The sequence below is a fragment of the Phaethon lepturus genome, unplaced genomic scaffold (assembly GCF_000687285.1).
Source record: "Phaethon lepturus isolate BGI_N335 unplaced genomic scaffold, ASM68728v1 scaffold13284, whole genome shotgun sequence".
NCBI lineage: Eukaryota > Metazoa > Chordata > Aves > Phaethontiformes > Phaethontidae > Phaethon > Phaethon lepturus.
In genome coordinates, this window is record NW_010534048.1 from 25,158 (window position 1) to 45,150 (window position 19,993).

General features: G+C 44.6%; 2 protein-coding genes across 2 annotated transcripts in view; one reads left to right on the top strand and one right to left on the bottom strand.

Moving 5' to 3' along the window:
- Positions 1-3,801, top strand: part of SYCP2L (synaptonemal complex protein 2-like) — a gene marked incomplete at its 5' end in the record, with an annotated part of 28,773 nt that extends 24,972 nt beyond the window's left edge. Inside the window, 5 exons of the mRNA XM_010285404.1 lie at positions 228-322; positions 1,725-1,824; positions 1,905-1,963; positions 2,453-2,522; positions 3,742-3,801. Of these exons, the coding sequence (XP_010283706.1) occupies positions 228-322; positions 1,725-1,824; positions 1,905-1,963; positions 2,453-2,522; positions 3,742-3,801 (384 nt within the window). The remainder of the gene's footprint in view (positions 1-227; positions 323-1,724; positions 1,825-1,904; positions 1,964-2,452; positions 2,523-3,741) is intronic.
- Positions 3,802-14,426: 10,625 nt separating this feature from the next.
- Positions 14,427-19,757, bottom strand: ELOVL2 (ELOVL fatty acid elongase 2; the record flags this gene model as incomplete). Its single annotated transcript, XM_010285403.1, has 4 exons — positions 14,427-14,597; positions 15,231-15,365; positions 17,593-17,717; positions 19,586-19,757. Coding segments are annotated over 4 exons (561 nt in total), but the record flags the coding sequence as incomplete, so codon positions are not given.
- Between the last annotated feature and the right edge of the window lie 236 nt (positions 19,758-19,993).

Sequence of the window (19,993 nt, forward strand, 5' to 3'; positions counted from 1 at the left end):
AGAGGTCTGTTGGTGTAACTAGTGTGGCTGAATGAAATCGGTTCATATTTGCAGTTTCCTGCCTATGTGCCATCTGGCTTCATTTTAAATTTGACTTAAGATGGTTTCCGCTAAGCTGAATGGCAGCCCGTGGAGGGGTTTGCTTTCCAGGGAAAAGTTTTGCAAACTAGACTTCTAGATTTCGTCTTGGGCCATTGCCCATTCCTAACGGTGTGTCCTGTGGTTAGTTGCGGTACAAAAAGATGGAGACCAGCGCGCAGAATGCCCTGAGGACTTCAGAGAAGAATGTGTCCGCCCTGCTGAGCCAGATACACGAGTGCAGGTAAGCTGTCTGCTGCTGGCTGGAAACAGCTTCAGCTTTCTGTAAATTTTGATTGATATGAAAAGGAATGCCTCTCTGCAAGCAAACCTGACAGTCGGGTACCGCACTTGTTAAGGTTCGTAAGGCAACATAGCTTGTGTGTGTGTGTCTCTTGCTTTTCTGTAAGAAACGTTTCTGAAGTGTAGCTCCTGTGATTTACCCTGCTTTTTCTGTAAGGGGAGAGCGGGTGGATTAATTAACGCAAAGCAAGCAACCCTCTTGTTACACTTTATAGCTTCTTTTACTACATGTTTTAAATGAGAGTCTGACTTTTCTTCTCCACCTCTTCATTAAGAAAGTAAGGAAGGAGGCTGTTATAGACCCATTTCCATAGATAGTTTCCATGTGTGTCAAACAAATGCTGGCTAGTGGACTTTACAGGCAGTCACCAGAAGGGGCTTTAAGCAGGTCATTTTGCTTTACGGGTTGTCAAATTTCTTGGAGAGGAGCAAAATAAAAAAAATCAGATATAATAGTTATGGATTTGTTATAAGCAAAATACAAGCACAGCCTAAGATATGAGTAAGGCCTATCAGGCCTTCATATCAACTACGCATTCAGTTTGCAGGATCTAGGTAAAACGTAGTATGAAACAGCAGCCTTTTAAAGTGCAAGATCCCTGGTATCGACAGGGTATCTCTGAGCAGAATTTGCTTGTCATTAAGGTACATGGAGAAGTTCGTGTTCCAAAAACAAAACCAGGGAAGGTTTTGGGGTGGAAGACAGGAGTTGATGGTAACGAGCTGCTGCCATGCTTTGATGTTATTAACTAAGTAACCAGAGCCGCAGGACAGCGGGGGCAGAGCTGTGCCAAGCCTGTCCTGCCCCGGAAGGGCAGTGTCTAAAGTCACCATCAGATGATGGCTTGGCGTCCTGCTGCCGGGGGAAGGGTAGCAAACCCAAGCGAAGCAGGGTGTTGCTGGTTGAGGTTTAGAAACCGTTGGCATCCTGTGACAACACTGTACGTGTATATGAAACCCACGGTAGGAAAACCCATCAGAGGTTATTTGTGCCAAGATGCTGTCTTCAGCTTGGGAAATCTCTGCTGAAATCCCTGGAGGCTGGAAGACTATGCAGGGCAAGCACTGCACTGGGAACCCTGTTGTACGCTCTGTCTTGGGCCTCCGTTACTGGCTGTAACCAGTAACCTGTTTGAGACAGGTTATTTAGCTAAACTCATCTTCAGTTTGACCTGGTACAGCTATTCACGTGCCCTGTGACATCCCTGAGAACAAAACTGCCCCGTGTAGTTCAGAAAGGATGTTTGCTTCTGCCTAAAGGCAGGTTTGGTGCTGAGGGGGTTGTCATCTGTCTTGTGCTACCACACCTCAGTGTCAAACTTGTTTCTATTCTCCATCACTAGGCTGAGCAAGCTGGAGACCTTCCAAAAGACTGTTGTTGAAGAGCTTGCAAGTCTTGAGAAGGAAACTCAAATCTTGGCAAATATGGAGAAAGACGCAGTGGTGTGTAAGACTTCTTGTGTGCCAGCCCACAGAGGTACCCCTTCCCAAGTAATGGGGGTTTTCTTTGGGGCTCTTTTCAGGACTTCTGGAATGCTCAGATGCTGAAACTGAATTCTTTCTGCAACCAGCAAAAGCAAAGGTACGTCTGGCGTGCTCACAAGTCCTCTGATGCTCAAAGAGGGCACTAGTCAGGCTGGTGGTACCCTCGCTGGTATACCGGGAAGTATTCTGAAGCCAGCATGGCATCTCCACTTGGTGTACATCGCTGAAACCTTTGCAGACTTGTGAGGGTTTTGAATTGGGACTAGGGTGCAATAAGTTGCTCTCTGCATGGGAAGTTGTGCAGGACAGGCATGTACTTCAGGAGACCTGTACCAGGATCTGGAACAAGGTGCACCCTCTGATCACATCTGTATCAAGGGGTTAGAGGAGGTGGAAGGAGGTGATCTTTTCCTATACAAAAGATACTGTTGGTACAAAGGCTAGGTAAAAAGCTACAAAAGGGGGGATACTGAGGTTCATTTTTATTATCTTAATAATAAAATAAATTTTTATTATTTTAATATCTCTGAGTTTCATCGGTAACTACTAACACTTCACAAACTAGCCAAGCTCACTTTTCTTCCAGAATTCAGTCTGTTGACTCAGCCCTGGGTGAAACAGCAAGGAGTTTTGTGGACACTATCCAGAATACAACGGTATGTGCAGGACACGAGCAGCTCTGAGCTGTGGCCTGACTGATAAGTGTTGGAAGTGAGAAGGTGAAACTGAAGTCCTAGGAGGGGAAACCTTTGGTTAGCTGATCTGTGGGGCTGGTTCTTTATGGGACCCCCGGTCCTGACGTATGGAAAGCATTGAGAAAGTGGTGTTTGCCCTGCTATGGACTAGGGGAGAGTGGTCAGAAAGCACTTGCCTAAAGGAGAAGGTAAGGACAAAGACCTTGTAGGTAGTGATGCTTCTCCTAGGTTCATACCTCAGGGATTCCTTCATCCTGGGCTGGTTTCTGTGCAGTTAGCTGACCCTTAGTGCAGTTCTCTTCTGTCACTTTGTCCCACTTGCCCTTGGAGTTGTGCATCCATGACATCCTGTGGCTAGGAGACCTGCAGTCTAACAACACCCTGCATGCTTTCTCTCATCTGATTTTTGGGTCTGGCAACACTTAACCTTGATGCCTCCAAGTTTGATTTCTAAAACTCAAATTTATTCATTTACCTTGGATCCCAGTTAAACATTCTGTTTAAGCTGTTAAACTCTTTAGAGTTTAATCTAACTAACCTAAGCCCTCATTTTAATTTGTAGGTTAAGCTGAATACTCTAACTTTGATACAATTCTTAGTTTCCACCTTGTCCATCCCATCACGTGTGTATTTGCTACTGCTGCTGTTCCAGCTTTTACGCACAGACGTGATGACTTTGGGGGTTTGGCATTCCTTTAATAAGACAGGGGACTGCGATGAGGTGTGCGAAGCTGTGTCTCTGCACCGCACAGAGCTGAAGAAAGCTCCCTGTGTCAAAGGGACAGCTATGTCCGTGGTCACTACAGGAGAGCAGGTCTGGGATTTTAGAAAAGATGCTGAAAACCGAGGGCTTGTTTCCCTTAGTTGTTCAAGCTGGTATCCCTTTGCAGAGCGAGAAGTTTCCATTAGGAGCACAGAGTTGCTCAGGGACTCAGGCCTTTACCTTACCACAGGTGCTCCTGATGAAGGACACCTTTAAAGAGGGGCAAGGCTGAGGAAGGAGCAATCGTATCATGGGAGCTGCTCATCCTATAGCACCTTGTTCCAGGCTAGGTGCTTGAGAATGAAAAGCTGAATCTAAATGTGCTTCTAGGTTCTCTACAGTTTCTTTTCTTATGCAATCTAAATGTTTGTATAAGTTTTTGAAGTGTTTTTAATTATCTTTTTTCCTTCCCTGCAGTATGAACGCCCAATGAAGAAGGCAGTAGAAAACAATGTGTTCATTGTTCCTTCTGACTAGCAAACCCCTGAATTCATTAGAGCTCTTAACATTTGAACACCTTATGCAGCTTAGAGAAGACAATCCTGTGAAGGATGTTAATTTGTTTTAAATAGAAAGAAAAAAGGGGAGGAAAATAGCATTGATATTGAGCCTTTTTTTGCTTAAAAAGAATATACACTGAGTGGTCCAATTTTGACCCCTGTGTTGATAACATCAAGTTTTTCTGCAAAATTGCAAAACTTGTCCATTAAATACCAAAGAAATAAAAAATGAACTAAATATCATGATTTAGCCATGAAACTGATGCATATACTGGCTTTTTTGAGTATACTGCTAATACCTTTATCAAATGTAAAAGCATTTAATGATCAATTCTAAGTAAAATGTTGTTTGCCTAGGATAACAATCTCCTCATTTCTTTCAAACTGATATACTGTACATGTCTGGAAAGGTACTCTAGAGTCCTATATACCCTGCGTGGGGTGTGTTAGGGGTAGCCTTTCTTGTGTGCATGCAACAGTGTGGGAACTGCTGTCTTGAAACCAGGGCCAGTCAAATGTGGATTGCAGAGGTGATAGCACAGAGGGATCTACTGGATATTGGCCAGATGCCTGATGGCAAACTGGAGACTGTGGAGGGCAAGAAACTTGGAACATTGCAGAGAAAATGGCAAGTGAAGCTGAAGAAATTATTTTTATAACCAGTGACTGTTGGCTTCTAGGAGAGTTCAAAGTACAGTGAACATTAGGATTGGATAAACTAGCATCAGAGGTCTTTTGCAATTGAGCAGCAGATAAGCCATGCTATTTAACATCATCTTCTACTTTGACAGAGTTCCCTAAATCAGAGTTGCTCTTCGCAAACTGCCTTTAATGCTGTGGCAGATTTCACACGTGCCAGTGCACCTTAATGAATTTGTGGGAACATAGCATGTTTCCAAGCTCTGTGTTTCTATCCACTTTTCTTATAGAACTGATGTTAAATTACTGTGTGGGTTGGAGTGGAGGGAATCATTCTCTGCACATAAGGTACCTTCATGACAAAATCCCACTTCTGCCAGTGTTTGTTTCACCACTGAATGTCATTTGGGGGGCTGAAACTCTTCCTTCTTGGGAGGATCATGCAGGGTAGTGCCAGTGCAAAGAACAGTGAGAAGCTGCTGTTGCCATGACTTGATCATTTTCTGGAGATTATGCTTATTGCTTTAGCTGAAGTAGTCCTGCCTGGAGTTGGCATGAGTCAGGACTCCACCTTCATCCATGTCAAGGGGTGGCTGGCTCTTTCCTTCTGGGCTGGTTTAAAAGAAAAGACCTCTTCAACCCTGCCCTTCACAAAGCTCTGAATCCACTGGTCTGCCATCTCCTGTTCACAATGCGAGGGCTGAAACTGATTTCGCATCCACTAGCTTGCACTTATTTCTTTGAGGGCTGGCCCTGGTGACTTTCCAGCTGCTGTTTGAATCCAGTCTCTCAAAGCACTCGGCCAAAGTGGCTGTGTCTTTCAGGAGATGAAGCTGTAACCTCTGTGAACAGTTCTGCTTGTGCCTGCTAAAGCTGTTTAGTTTTGCAGCCCAGTAATGGAGTTTTCAGCACGCTTTGTGTTCCGCTGACGTGGTGGTATGCTGTGGCTGCACCAGCAGTGTCAGTAACCAAAACAGGCTTTAAGGTATCGGCCTGAATGATCTGAGCATCCCTTCCTATTGCCTGGCTGTACCAGCTCCAAAATAGAAAACCATTTGGGGCTTTTACTACCTGAGTGGTAATGCAAGGTCCTGGGCCTGGGAGTGTGGTAAGGGCTTGGACCACCCTGTTGTTGGTTCTCATAACCTGGAGTTCACACTAGTGAATGTAAACGTTGCTCCCAGTCCTAAGCACCAAGGTGAAGGGTATCTAGTAGTTCCCAGATAAATGCCTACATGCCATGGTTTTATTCCCCATGACCTGGCCAAACATGATTGATGTAATCAGGCCTAAAGTGGTGCTTGATGTGAAGCAGACCGAAGAATTGAGAGGAGCTTTCCACACTGTGGATGCTCTTGTATACTGAACTCTGCAAAACCACAGAAAACAGCACCGATAACCTGCATCCTTGGGGCGCGCGTCATCATCTTCGGGGAGGATGTTGCCTTGGCTGGTTTAGGCTTGCTTACCTGCATCTCCAAGGAGCTTACTGCCTGAAGGGAAGGTTTGAAATAGGAAGAGGGTGAGATGTGATGGCTCTTTGGTTTAAGGATTTTTTCTTTCTTTCTTTTTTTTTTTAAAAACTATGATAATAATGATCTTTCATTTCTGAGATGTTGTTTGATGGCTTCATTGCTCTTTAAGTTAGAGGTGCTAAACATTTAAGCTTTGTCAGCGCAATAGAGTGGGCGCATAGCAAGTCTTGTTTCGCTATGTTTCCCCACTCTTCACGTGTGTTGGCAGAATGCTCTCTTGGTGTCTCCTGTGACTGTAAAAAATTTAGAAACACTTTTCATCCAAGTATCTTTGCTAGGTAATTTACAGAAAGAAGACTAATGCACTCTGTATCTCTTACTGTTGAACCCCCATGTAGCCTGTCACTACAAAGCTTGGAAGGTGACTGAGCACTTCAGGGGGCGTGGTTAAAAGAAAAATCAGGATCTCTTACTTATTAAAAATTATCATAACGTTGTATGCACTGACACTTGCTTTTAACTGTTTTATTGGAAAAGTCTGAACCCTAAAAGGCTGCTTTTAGTGATAGGTATGGGAGAGTGAAAAAGGGATACCATATAGCTTAGGTGTCTCTTACCCCTGTGCTATCAATTGAGAAGCTCAGTGAGTTCTAGCTTGGTAACCTGTGAAGTGCCCAAGCCGGGAAGACATGTTGGAAGTTTTAGTCTTTCCTAATGGTCTTTCCATCTGTAGTCAGTAGCAGCTGTGTTTGGAGACAGCATCTGGGGCAGGAATGACCTTTTCTGATCTTGGACAGCCCATCTCATACCGCTTCCTGTACTGTTGGGTCAGTTCAGCATGTTTGAGTTGAAACCCCCTGAGGGTCTCAAGTCCGTTTGGCTTCTGCAGGTGATACCTTGGCAACACAGACCTGTAACTGGGTTACCCTAACATTTCCTTTTGGAAGGTAGGTAGTTGACCTTTGCAGGTTTCTTTTGCCTGCTTACTTATGATCTTTTAAGTATTGTTTATCCAGCTATTTCTTTTATTTTCTTCTTTTCAGTGTAAATAAATCTCAATTTTCAACCTGTTCTTCTGAGCCAGATGAACAAAGATGATGTGCGTGCTGAAGTGCAAAAACCATGCATCAGTACCCAGAAAAAGAAATGGGAAATACAAAGTGCAGGTTAAGGACAACTGCTTCATGCATTTTATGTTCTTAACCAGTTTAATATTAAACCCTGTTATAACCCCTGCTCTCTTTATGCCATATCTCTTTCAGGGGATGCTGCTCTGCCAAGTGCTTGTTTACATGCACGTTCTTTATCAATACAATGGTCCACCCAAGGTCTAGAGGGCTGCTGTTACCCGGTGGCAAGGCTACGCGAAGGCTGTACAATGCCAGCGAAATGGGTGTCCCCTGTGGCTGGAAACAGGCAGAGTGACCAGAGGAACTCTCTGTGTGTGTGTGTGTGTGTGTTTGCCCTGGCCTGGGGTCAGCTCGCCCTGCTCTCGGGAAGGTGTCTTGGTGTGGGCTGGCAGTGCGCTGGGACAGGTCCTGCTTCGGCAAGCGGTAGGACTGTGTCTAAAAGAAAATAGACAAATTTCCAGGAACAGCGGAGAGCTGTTGTATATGGGAAACAAACACGGTAACAGAGCCTTTCCTGGTCATATACTACAGGGTGTTTTTTGTTTACTGTGAGCAAGATTTGAGAAAACATTACTTATAGCCAGACCGTGAAAGAAGCCCTGCAAAGCTGAGCCTTGATATGCATCAGCAGCCTGATTTCTCTTAGTACCAGTGTTCCTGGAAGGGCTCGTTTGCTCCTCTTTGTTCCTTGGGAGGCCACTATCACTCAAAGCCAGTGAATAAAACCTAACAGCTTTTTCTCTTCTGCTTTACTTCCCTGTCCTCCCACACACACGTTCTGGTGAGCCCAAAACAGCAGGGTCAACTGTTTGCACTTCTCCCCAGCTGTGTTTGTATTTTCAATCTGAAAAAAATTATGTTTTTGAGATCGATTTATCTGTCATCTCTCAGTTTTCTACCATCAGGTCCCAGCTGAAAACAATCAGAGAATCAGAGAATGACTAGATGAGTAAGTACAAGCTTTGAACAAACAAGTTATTGTAATGTTAACTTTGTTCAAAACCCAAGTTTTCACAGGTAGCGGGGCTGTGTGTGTATGGAGAGCTATGAGTTCCCAGCTAGAGTGCTGTGTAATAGAAAAAAGTGTTAATTGGCTTGGTAGTTTGGTCCAGTTTAGAATCAAGTCAGAAGAGATGCCGTGTGTATGGCATTTCAGTGGGACCATATTTAAATCTAGAAAGTGCAAATTATCCAGAGGTGGAAGTGTTAGTCAAACATAACTCCTCAAAACTCTGATATCTGGTTTGGAGAACAGCCCTTGTTCTTGACAGTCGTGACTCTTTAGGCACTAGACTGTGGACCTATCCTCCTTGTGCCTCAGCTTCTGATACTGTGGTCTTTACAAAACTGCTAGCTGTCAACCTGCCTCACCTGAAGGAGCAATCCTACCTTGGAGCCCACTAGAGTGGCAGAGGTATTTTGTGATGGGTGTCTTATGTCACAGTAAATGAGTTGGAAGTATTTTCGAATCTTGTCCTGGTGTATGTTTGGCTGCTCCAGCCTTTATTTACAAGGGTAGGAAGTGCTGCTCAACTTGTGTTTCGTGCCGGGTATTTGTGGCTGAAAGAAGCTTAAAGTTGCAGTATCTGCTCCTTTCATCAATCCATGATCTCTGCTTGGCCAATGCTGACACCTAACCAAGGGACTCATTTATCTGAGAGGCCTGCCATGGGTTTGAGCACCTTTCCTAGACTTGGGTGCTGCTGGAAGCCTAAAGCTCTTGTTGCATCCATTCCAAGGAAAGGCAATGCCCTGAAAGTATATTGGGAAGATTTGTACTGCCCTCGTGTTTAGAGTATTGCCAGAAGATGAGCTTGGTAAAAACGCATTTTCCCTTCCCCCGCCCCCTGAATTTTCCTCAATGAATGCAAGCAGTCATGAGGTTGTGGGTTTGTCTGTTGGGCTGGATGAGGTGCTTCTTTCTCTTCCATTCCCCTGAAGCGGTCCAAGCATGCTACCAAGTGAAAATATGTCTGACAAACTTCATTTTCAGCTGATAAAATGTGGAAATTAATTCTAAACCTAGCACAAGAAGAGGGAATGTGTATGGGAGGAGAAAAAAATCACACAACCCTTTAAAGACTGTCAGTCCTTGTAAAGAAGTCAAACACAGAGGCTCCTGCTTCCCATGAGTGTGGCTTGAAGTGCCCCGGGAACATGTAGTTGCCAGAATCCCTACTCAGCCTGTGTGTTTAGACGGAAAGGTCTTTGTCACCCTTGGGTGTTACAGATCTTGTTGCTTTCCAAGAATAACACCAACTTTTTTCCACCCGTGGTGCTAGATACCAACTCTGCATGGTAACATCCAGTACAGGGCTTTACAGCAGCTACGGAGCCGCTGTAGCTAAGTTTGAGATCGCTTCTCTTGCAACTCAACCGCTGTAAAAACAATGGACTCGCTGCCCGTTTGTGAGTGAGCATGGTAGCCACGGAGCACCTCTGCTTTAATATTTTCCATTTCAGTATCTTAACGCTTTCCAGGTTTCCCTTTGTGGCTGGAGCTGGCTGTTAAGAATTCCTTTGCATGCTCTTTCTGCATCTCAATCCAGAAACACTTTTTCAGTGGGATCCTCTTCATGAAGGAGAAGGATGCTGTGTGGATGCTTTTATTTTAAAAGAAGGATGCTTTTGTTTTTCTTGCAGTCCAAGTGATTAGATCTCTCATGTGGCATGTGGAGAAACCCGATTTTGATTCTCTTTGGTGAAACGAACTAAACTCTGTGTATCACATCTTTCAGAAGAGTGGTTAGCTACTAGTCTATATGCTGTTCAGGTACAGCCTGCTGTTAAATGACTCTATTTGCATTTCCATGGAGCACTTAAGCATTACTTGAGCCTGGAGAAGATTACGTAAGCCCAAAAAGATTGTCCTGGAAATGGAAAGCTGTGGGTTCTGGTCGTCTTTGCCAGAGCAGGGGACTAAACATCTGTTTTCCATATTTCTTGAGCAAGGGCTGTTAATGCAACCTGGTAGGCTGAGGGGAAAGAGAAAAGGAACACCTGCCTCCATTTTGTGGTGTTGAGATCCTAGTCCTTCACCCCATTTATATGGTTTTGCTTGAATGTGTTATAGTTAAGCATTTTCTCAAACCTGAAATATTTTTCTGATTGTTTTATGAGGATAAAATCCTAAAATTTTCACATATATTGAGGATAATTTCAGTGTTTCCTTTTACTGCCCTAGCTGAAATTCAGCTACTGAACTAGACCAGACTTCCCTTTTTGTTGGTTTGAAAAAATCATTCAAGCCTAAGTTTTACCTTTTTCCAGGAAATACGCATCAATTAAAAGCCTCTCACAGCTGTGAAGTCTGGATGGGAGTCACTGTAAATTCACATGCTGCTTTGTAGGTTGTGTTGACTGCTGATTTATTTGCTTATTTTTGTCAGGTAGAACTCCCAAATGAGGTAATTTAAAGTCTTTATATAGCAAAAGCAGCAGGCACAAGAAACTGCATTGCCAGTGAGGAAGTCTGGACTGACAGACAAGGTTCCACATATTGGCAGGTAATGGGCTCTCCCCCGCAGGTAGGTATGTTTGGGTGGAGAGATGATGTTCTGTAAGTTTTATCTCCACCATGGTGTTTCAACAGTGATGCTCCAGTTATGCTTCACTGTGCCCTCACACTGTTGTGCACCGCAAAATCTAGAGATGTTTTTGGTATTGTGTGGGGCACCACAGAGTGCATTAAATTAAATGTGAATAAAAACTGGGAGTCAAACTCATTTGAACTAATGAGTGGGATGCAATGGTTGTCTTCCTCTTCAATATTTGGAAATTTTCGTACGTCAAAGTCAAGACTGGTCTTTTTACCCATTTATAATAGATGAATTAAAAGGATCTCACCAGCCAAAGTCTGCAAGGCAAGAGAGCCTGGGAACAGGGAGGTAGCGGAACCACAGGATAATTTTAACAAGTCTGTCTGGACTGAAGTTGGGGCTGAAAGTGTGTTTTCTCTCCGCTGGAAAAAGCAAGCTCAGTATGAGGTATTCACAACATCTACTTCATGCATCCAAAATAAACCCCAGAGGAGTAAAGGTGGCAACCCGCGTTGCCTCTAGAGCTACTGGGAAGAAACAGGACTGTCTAGGAGGGGCAAGGATGTTCAGTCTACCAGAGAAAGGTATCTCCAGGTAGGAAGGAAGGTAGGAAGTGTAAACATGCTGCATCTGCACGCTGTAGAAAACGGTTTCCTATCAACCTAATCAGTATGTGCGTGCGTGTGAGCGTGATATGCAGAACTGCCACACTGTCCAGTCGATGAGGAGGGCAGAGCACAGCCAACAGTTGTACAAAAAACACTGGGGAGCTTTACATCAACGCCCGGCGGAGATGGTGTGTAAGGTCATGGAGGTTGTTTCTCAGTCTGGGGTGAATGTCTTGTGAAACTTTTTCCGAAAGCTCTTAACACAAGTGGTCTCAGATAGTCGCTTCCCAGCAATATGATGCCTTAAATGAAGGGGAGTGGAGACAGCCTGATAGTAAAACTTGTTTATTTACAGTGTTATGTATTACAGGAAAATCAGTTGAAAAAGTCAGCGCTTCTCTTTCTTCAAAGTTGCAGCATTTTGCAGATGTTAAGACAGATCTCAAGGATTTAAAACATACCTGCTTCCAGCTTTCCTGGCTGATCTGGATCTGCAAGGTGAGACCATCTAGGTTTTTTCCTTTTTTTTCTTTTTTCTTTTTTTTTTTTTTTCCTCAGCCCTTTGAGTTTCATGTAAGGCATTTATTTATTTATTTTACTTTTTAATGAGGTTTCAGCAAAACAAAAGACATTATCTGTGGGTTTGGTTGCTGTAGTAAACTTTAACACTTAGCACGCTGACGTTGTCCACCTTAATAGTCAAATGCATGCTTTGCCATTAAAAGGTTATGGACTCTGCTCAGCCTAAAATCCACGCTGGGCCACATGACCAGTTTGTTGCCTGCCTCAGACAAATGGTTCAGCTAATTGCTTTGCGTGCTGTCTTGTCAGCTTTTCCAATTCCCTCTGCCTTTACCCTGGTTTCCAGCATCAAACTGATATCTGCAGGGCTCTGAAACTCTCCCTTTACTTAGGGCCATGTACGACACCTTCATTCATACCCGCTAATTTCTTACAACTTGTGAGTTTTACAGTATCAACCAGAAAGATCTGCAAAGCAAATTTTCTGGAAGGGCCCGTGAGAACTAGTGCACGCACACGGATTCTAGGCTTTGTGACTGTCTTTTTTTTTTTTTTTTTTTTTTTTTTGGTTGCTGCCTTCCCTCCCCTTATCAAACGTTAAATAAAGCAAAACATTGACTTTGTTGTGGCCAGCTTCATGAAGAGTGAGCAAATGTGAATACGCAGCAGTTAGATGTATGTCTGCGGTGGTGGTGTTAAAGTGTTTGCACGCCGCAGTTATTTTGGTCACCCAGTTTGTGATGGTGTAGTTTAGTAGCCAGGCTGCTCAAACCTATGGCCTGTGCCGCAGCATGGCGGGGATTTTGGTTTTCTGCTGGAGCAGAAAGGTTTTGCCCACGTTGTAATGGAGCACAGGAACTGGAGCTGGCTGGAGGCAGGCGGGATCCAACGGGACTTCCAAGCACAAATTCAGACTGAACTCTGATCCGTACCACTTTCTCCTCTTGCTTTTGCTGGACAAACCCGCCTGTTCTTCCCCCATCCCGTAGCACTTCCGCAGCCCCTTTCCTTCCTGTCCATGAGCCCCGGTGGCCGCAGTCCCCCAGGCTGCTCCCAGCGGGGCTGGCTGCCCGGCGCCCACACCGCTCCCTGGGACAAGCCTTCCCGCCTTTGCCCCTCCAGGCGCCAAGACGCCCTGATGACAGATCATCTAGTAGGGGATAACTGACTTGGGAGGTGGAGAAGAAGTGGAGGAGCAGGATTTGGGACAGCCACCTCTGCAGCTGCTTGGTCCCTCTGTGCTGGCTGCGCCAGGGGTTCGTCCCCCTCTTACCCCAGGACCCTGTGGGGTGATGGGAGCGAGAAGACGCAGTCCCTTTACAGAACTGCTTCGGCCTTGGTGGGCTGGGGCAACTCCAAAAGGTGTTTTTCCTGAGAGAATTTGTACACACGAGATTGGAAGAGACCAAAACTAGAAAAAGGGAGAGGGAAAAAGCCTGTGTCCGCTTCCGGTAGAGATTTTGAAGAGGGCTAAATGAGAAAAGGGTGAGGGCAGATCTCCAAAGCTAGCCCTGGCTTTTCTTAATCATTTAAGTGGGAGGTAAACGCAGCTAACTGAAGCAGCAAAGGTGGTGACTGGCCTTTGAATGAGACACATCGCTACAGCTGCAGACGGCGAGTCCCTCCTTGCTTTCCCTGCAGAGGATTGTGCCTCAGTCCCACCTGTTTCTCCAGCCAGGGACCAGTCCGAATAAGACCCACCTAGCACAGAAATTCCCGTGCTTTGCTCGTTGCTGAATTCAGTTTTAAGGTCTTCTGCGTCCTCCAGTCTATTCATATTTGTCATGTGAGTTTGCTTCAAGTTAGCAGCGTTTGTATAGAATTACCTTTGTGCATGTTTACACTCAAAGGATTTATCTTTAAGTTGCTGAGCTCCCATTTCTTTCAAAATCCAGTTAGTCAGAACTCTTATTAATTCAGCACATCCAAAGTGACTTGCTTTGCTCTGACTAGAGCTCAAAAATCCCATATAATCGTGTAATATCATGTATTGTAAATACCACACCCGGCAGCCCCGGGTGCTACCAATCCAGCCCCCCGAAACAGCAAGCTCCTGCCAGCCTTCGTGGTGTTCGAGTCGGGTTGCGCATACGTAAAGGGAGTGAGCACAGTGCACGTCTGCCCGCAGACCCTGGGATGGTGCGTCTGGGCTCTGCTCTCCCTTATGTCCTTCCCCAGGGCTCCCACAGGACCAAAGGAACGGCTGCACCTTGCTGGTGTCCGCGGAAGGGAGCGTGCTTTGGGGGAACGGTTCGGAAGAAGCGGAGAAGGGTATGGTGATGGAAAAGGTACGATTCTCGCCTTCCCTCGCCTTTTCCTGACTGTGGCCACAATTTAGCTGAATGTGTTGGGTGTGCTCCAGACCTCCAGCCTTACCTCCAGACCTCTCGCATGCACAGAAAGCGCTTGGGGCATTAGTCTGAAGAGAGTCCTAACATTTTCAAGGCATTGATGGATTTATCCATCAAGTGTCTTATAAGGCGTTTTTGTGTCAGCATTAGAGATCAGAAAGATTTTCTTTTTCATATGAGAGAGATCTTGACCGCCTTGTTCTGATGGTGATCTTTGACAGGACAAGTAATTCTACTTGTTTTGTTAAAACCTAAATAGCAGTACATTAAGTGTCTGGTACAAAGAACTGATAAAGGTAACCAAACAGGTTTTAAGCTAAAGCTTGTAATTCAGTCTTTTTTTTTTTTTCCAAAGAAAAAAATCATAGGGAATACTATACTTATTGTGCTTTCTTGTTGTTCAGGAATCCATTGGCAGCAACAAAGCAGTCCTTATGGAAACCGTTCTTGATTTCTGTTGTGACCGAGGTTTCCTTTATAGCTGTTCTTGAAGGTGCTTTCCGGTATGTCTGTAAAAGCAAAATCCAAAGTAAATACTCAGATTTATTTAGTGCCCCCTAAACATTGCTTCTGGTTAACTGTAAAATGGAGCTGTCTGGTGTTTGTTGATGCGGATGTACATATTTGCTTCAGACTGCATTAAGGGAACCGTATTTTCACTGCTGCGGGTGATATTACCTTATTAGTATTACTGTGATACTTCTTTGATGTCAAAAGAGATTTTAAGCCCTTTTCACTAGAAGCTCTATGTATGCAGGCAAGCTGGAGCCTTTTTTCAACCTAAGAAAAGGTCGCAATAAACAATGCATAGACAAAGATGCTTGTTTCTTTTTTCCAAGGAGGGGGAAGATTCAAAAAGTTGCCCCACAGTGCAAATTCAGGCCCCCTAAATCCTGCATGCGGTACCTGAGTTGCTATACAGTGTAGAAGAGCTGAGCGGCAATGGGGAGGTCGTCATTACTGAAAAACCGTCTCTTGCAGACATCACTGCATCTGTCATTCTGAACTGACATATCTTTTTTAATTCAAACATATTTTGAGTCCTGATGCTCATTCTGTGCGTGAGCTCATTAAGACTGCTATCCAAAAAGTTCTGTGTTTTTTCCCCACCCTTCTCGGACAGCTTTTGGAAGACTGCTTACCTTAATGTAGAAGTTAATGAAGAGAATGACCAGTGTGGCCATGTAGGAGGACTGGAACATGAGGCAGCCAAATGGGAATCCACACGGCTTCACAGCTGCACTGAGTGTGTGCACAATAGTGAGCAGAAACTGGATCTGTGGGGGAAAGAGCACGGGTGAGTATTTGCTGAGAAAGGGTCAGTGCCAGCTACATCAGATATGACGATGTCCTGCTCTTTGGAAGTTTGAGTACCCTTGAAAATGATCCCTTTCTGAACTTGTGAATGTATTGTGAGGGTTAAGTTAAAATGGCACTCTTAGGAAATTATAAAAAACCTAAGGGGTCAGAGATTTATGAAATACAAGTTTATAGGCCTAGTTGGCAAAATGAAAGCCCTTTTATTTTAATAGGGACTGTTCTGTCTTCCAGACCGTGTTGTGCTAGGTACAACATTATCTCTGTTACTGGTCAGAAACTCAAGAAAACTCTGAAGACTCCAGGCAATAGCTTTGGAAGTCTGAACCGAATATGGAAATCCCAGCTCTGAGGAGAAGTTCAGGTATGCTGGCGTTCACATTAACAGAGTTAAGATGGGGACAAATGAAGGAAAAATGAGCTGGAGGAGGAATTGCAGAAGGCTGGCTGTATTTAGGACTGAACCACAGTGCACGCTGATGCGTCCGATTCCTCCCCAGCCAGCTGAGCGTGCTTTCCCTCCAGTGTGCTGTGGTGCATTTCAGACAGGGCAGCAAGTTTCAACTGTGGGGATGGTCTCAGCTCAGAGAAGAAGCATTTGCTAAACACATTTCTACACAGGCGTTTGAACACCCAAATAATATGAACAGGCCCTAAGGTTAAAAAAAAAAAAAAAGTGAAAGGAACTTTATTTCACATCAAGACTTATCGTGTTGATAAAAGCTTTTGTTGTGGCTCAGCTCTTTGGGTACAGCAACTGCTGAGTAGACTTTTAGAAGTTGCCTGACTTCTATCTTGTCTAAAAGTTTGTTTACATCACTTTGCATTTTGTAGTTGCACCGTAGTGTGGTGGGCTAACTTTGGTTGGCCGCCAGGTGCCCACCCAGCTGCTCTCTCACATCCTCTCCTCAATAGCATAGGGGGAGAAAATAAGATGAAAAAACTTGTGGGTTGAGCTAAGGGCAGGGATGGTAATTGGTAAAACTTACCAATTAGTGTTACAGGCTCGACATCAGGAAGATTAATTTAATTTTATTGCTAATTAATAACAGAGAAGGATAGTGAGAAATAAAACAAAACTAACGGTACCTTCCCCTAAGCCCCTGTTTCTTCCTAGGCTCAACTTCACTTCTGACTCTTCTACCTCCTTCCAAGTGGTGCAGGGGGATGGGGAATGGGGGTTGCAGTCAGTCTATATCGCTTTGGCTCTGATGCTCTTTCTTCCTCATGCTCTTCCCCTGCTCCAGTGTGGGGTCCCTCCCGTGGGAGACAGTTCTGCATGAACTGCTCCAATGTGGGTCCTTCCCATGGGCTGCAGTTCTTGAAGAACCACTCCAGTGTGTGTCCTTTCCATGGGGTGCAGTCTTTCAGGAATGGACTGCTCCAGTGTGGGTCCCCCACAGGCCACAGGTCTTGCCAGCAAACCTGCTCCTGTGTGGGTTCTTCTCCACAGGCCACAGCTCCTGCCAGGAGCCTGTTTCTGCGTGGGGTCCCCCATGGGCTGTAGCTTCCTTCAGGGCATGTCCACTTGCTGCAGTGTGGGGCCTTCCACAGGCTGCAGGCGGATATTTGCTCTACTGTGGTCCTCCATGGGCTGCAGGGGGACAGCCTGCCTCACCATGGTCTTCTCCAGGGGCTGCAGGGGAATCTCTGCTCTTCCTCTCCTCTTTCTGCTCTTCCTCCCCTCTTTCTGCTCTGACCTTGTTTCTCTCTCACTTCCTCACTCCCCTCTCACAGCTGCTGTGCAGCTTTTTTTTACCCTTTATTAAATAGGATATCATAGAGGTGCCCCCGCTTTGCTGATGGACTCAGCTTTGGCCAGAGGTGGGTCCGTCTTAGAGGTGGCAAGAGCTGGCTCTGTCAGTTTTTATAACTTTTTAATCAGTCCATTTGCCACGATTTAAGCAGTGCCCGTTTTCTATGTAAGAGGCCAAAAATAATGGAGATTTATGGACTGTAGAGTTTCTACTGTATTGTAGAAAGTATTTCTGAGCATCATTTCCGCTATTGTTATACCAAGCTCTATTAGTGACTTATTCTGCATGAAAGCTTTGTTGTATTTTAGTTCTAACTGGCTTAATTCTGCAAATGACAATATATCATAAATTTATATATCATTCATTTTATCCTCTCTGGCGTTTTGAAGGATTTCTGGTGGTTAAAAATGAGATTAAAATAGATACATACCAATTGTGCCTGAGTGAGGTATTTCTTCCACCACAGATACTTGCGCATAGAAGGGATGACTGACAGTCCGTAATAAGAATACATAAGCACGTGGATAAAGCTATTCAAAGTGGGTCCAAAGAAACCTATAAAAATCCAACAAGGGAAACGTTTTATATACCAACTGCTAAAAAGTGAGAGAGAAGATACTATTGTTAGCAATGTCTCCTGCGTACGTGAGTCTTCCCTCTGTGCTTATCCTTTGCTAAAGAGATTCCTGATGTGAAGAGATGCTGTCCTGGGACAACTGACAAGCTTGAATGATACTTCTGTAGGGTTTTTTTCCTCATGCTGAATGTTGTATTTTCATCTGGTGTCTTTCATTTTCTCTGCTTTCCTCTTCTATTCTGTAGTTTGCAGGTTATTGCTTCTGCTCCCCTCCCCGAACGCTATTTGCACGAGTCTCTCCGTGACGGCTGTGAGCTTTGGCCGCTGCGCTGCTGGTACCGCAGCTTTGCGCCCGGCGGGCTCCCGCTCCCCGAGGCCGTGGTAAGGCTTTACTCTGAATTAAACCAGCCTCGTGTGGCTGCGTTTCAGCACCGCTCTCACTTTCTCCAGTGGCTCTTCTGCTAGATGCAGATTTTCAGAACTTCTCCCCGGATAATACCGTGCCACTCTGATTACCTACACTTAGTAAATACTAATTCTAGAGCTAATGAATTGCCCTCTGTACCTTACGGACTACTCAGAAGTAGCAGCACTACTCCGTCCGCTGTACGCTCACGTGTTTGATGGCAGAGCTTGACGACTACAGGAGGTCTCACCAATTGTTTTGATTTTCCACTGATTAATTACTTAGCCTCTGATTTTTCCACTCTGTTAATTATAATAGTGCAAAGCGTGGGGGTTACGTTCAGACACAACGGAACGCACAAACCCCCACTAATTTGTTTACACCTCTGTACGAATGGATTGTAATTCCTATGAAATCCTCGATCTCTGCTTCTACCTATAACAGTGATTTACTTTGATTTTTGTGCTGTCCATAATAAGTGCCGACAAACGGGAATTCTGCATTTTGTTCTGGAAAACACCTGCAACAAGTTGCTTTACAAAACATTAGGGTGGACTAAGGCGACTCCCTTTAATAGCTTAAAGTAAGAAAACGGATTTTCTTCTCGACTCTGATAACAATGCCACAGGAAGCCTCTGGCTGTGCGAAGCCCTGGAAAAGTGTGCATGTTGTGGGACGCCTGAAGTCGTTTTCTGCTGTTTGGACTTAGTACACAAATGCCAATCGACCAGCCTGTGGCACTGTACGTCTTCCCCACCTTAATGGGGGAGATGGTGACAGTTACAATATCCTCCTCAGAGCAAAGTCATTTAGAGATTACTCTTGCGAAATATATTGAACACAAAATATAATAAAGCGAAGGATGCTGCTACTTCTGCTATTCCGATATGAAATGTAAGACCGTATCTATCAGTTCTGGCTGTCCAGTAGTTCTACTTGAATGAGATGTATTCTCATTTAAAACAAAACAAACTCAAACTGGTATTTTAATTAGTGATTATCTTGCTAAAGCAGAACGTCAGATTGATGCATACAGGAGTCAAACTTGTAAAAAACGCTGTTGCATTCATTTCGTTGTGATTGTCACCGACTTTACTAGGGTCACGGTTTCTTCCTACAACTGCTTTTGGAGTAGGTCCTGTACGTGGCTGCTCCTGTGTACCTCTCAGTAGTGTTATCCTGCCCAAAAGTGGTTTGAAGAGAAGTAAGTACGAGAGGTGGCGGCAGCTATGTGCAACATCTAGGGCCTGACACTCCGATACTTTTGGCCCGACCTTTTAACCGTGGTTTTAATTTTGCTGCACTCTGCAGGTGTTCAGCTCTTCTGAAGGGCTCTGAACCTTAAAGGTGCTATATGATAGCTTGCTTTGCGTGGTGATGTGATTTCCCTCCGGCAGCAGGTGACGTTTACCCCGGGTGATGAAGCGAACAGGGACTTACTTTGCCCACAAGGTATCCAGTTCAGAACACACCACCAAATGTTAAACATAGTGGCATGGTGGTACACGTGAAGGAAGGTGATCTGGCTGCTTTTCTTTCTCAGTACAAAGAAGATGGTGTCCATGAATTCAATTACTTTGGAAAAATAATACCACCACAGCACCTTGGCTACCTGTACAAGCAAGAACAAAGGAGTGGGAGATCAGTATCTGCCTGTAAAAGGGCTTAAATATTGCTGTACTTGTATCAGCCCCTAGGCATGCAACTTCCCAAAAGGCATTAATGTCCTATTGAAGGAGGAGCACAAGCTCTGGCTTCAATTTTATTTCTCTTTTGAATGAAGCAGCTTAGAAAAAATGTATGATTTTTAATGTGTTGATATAATATAATATAATAATACTAATAATA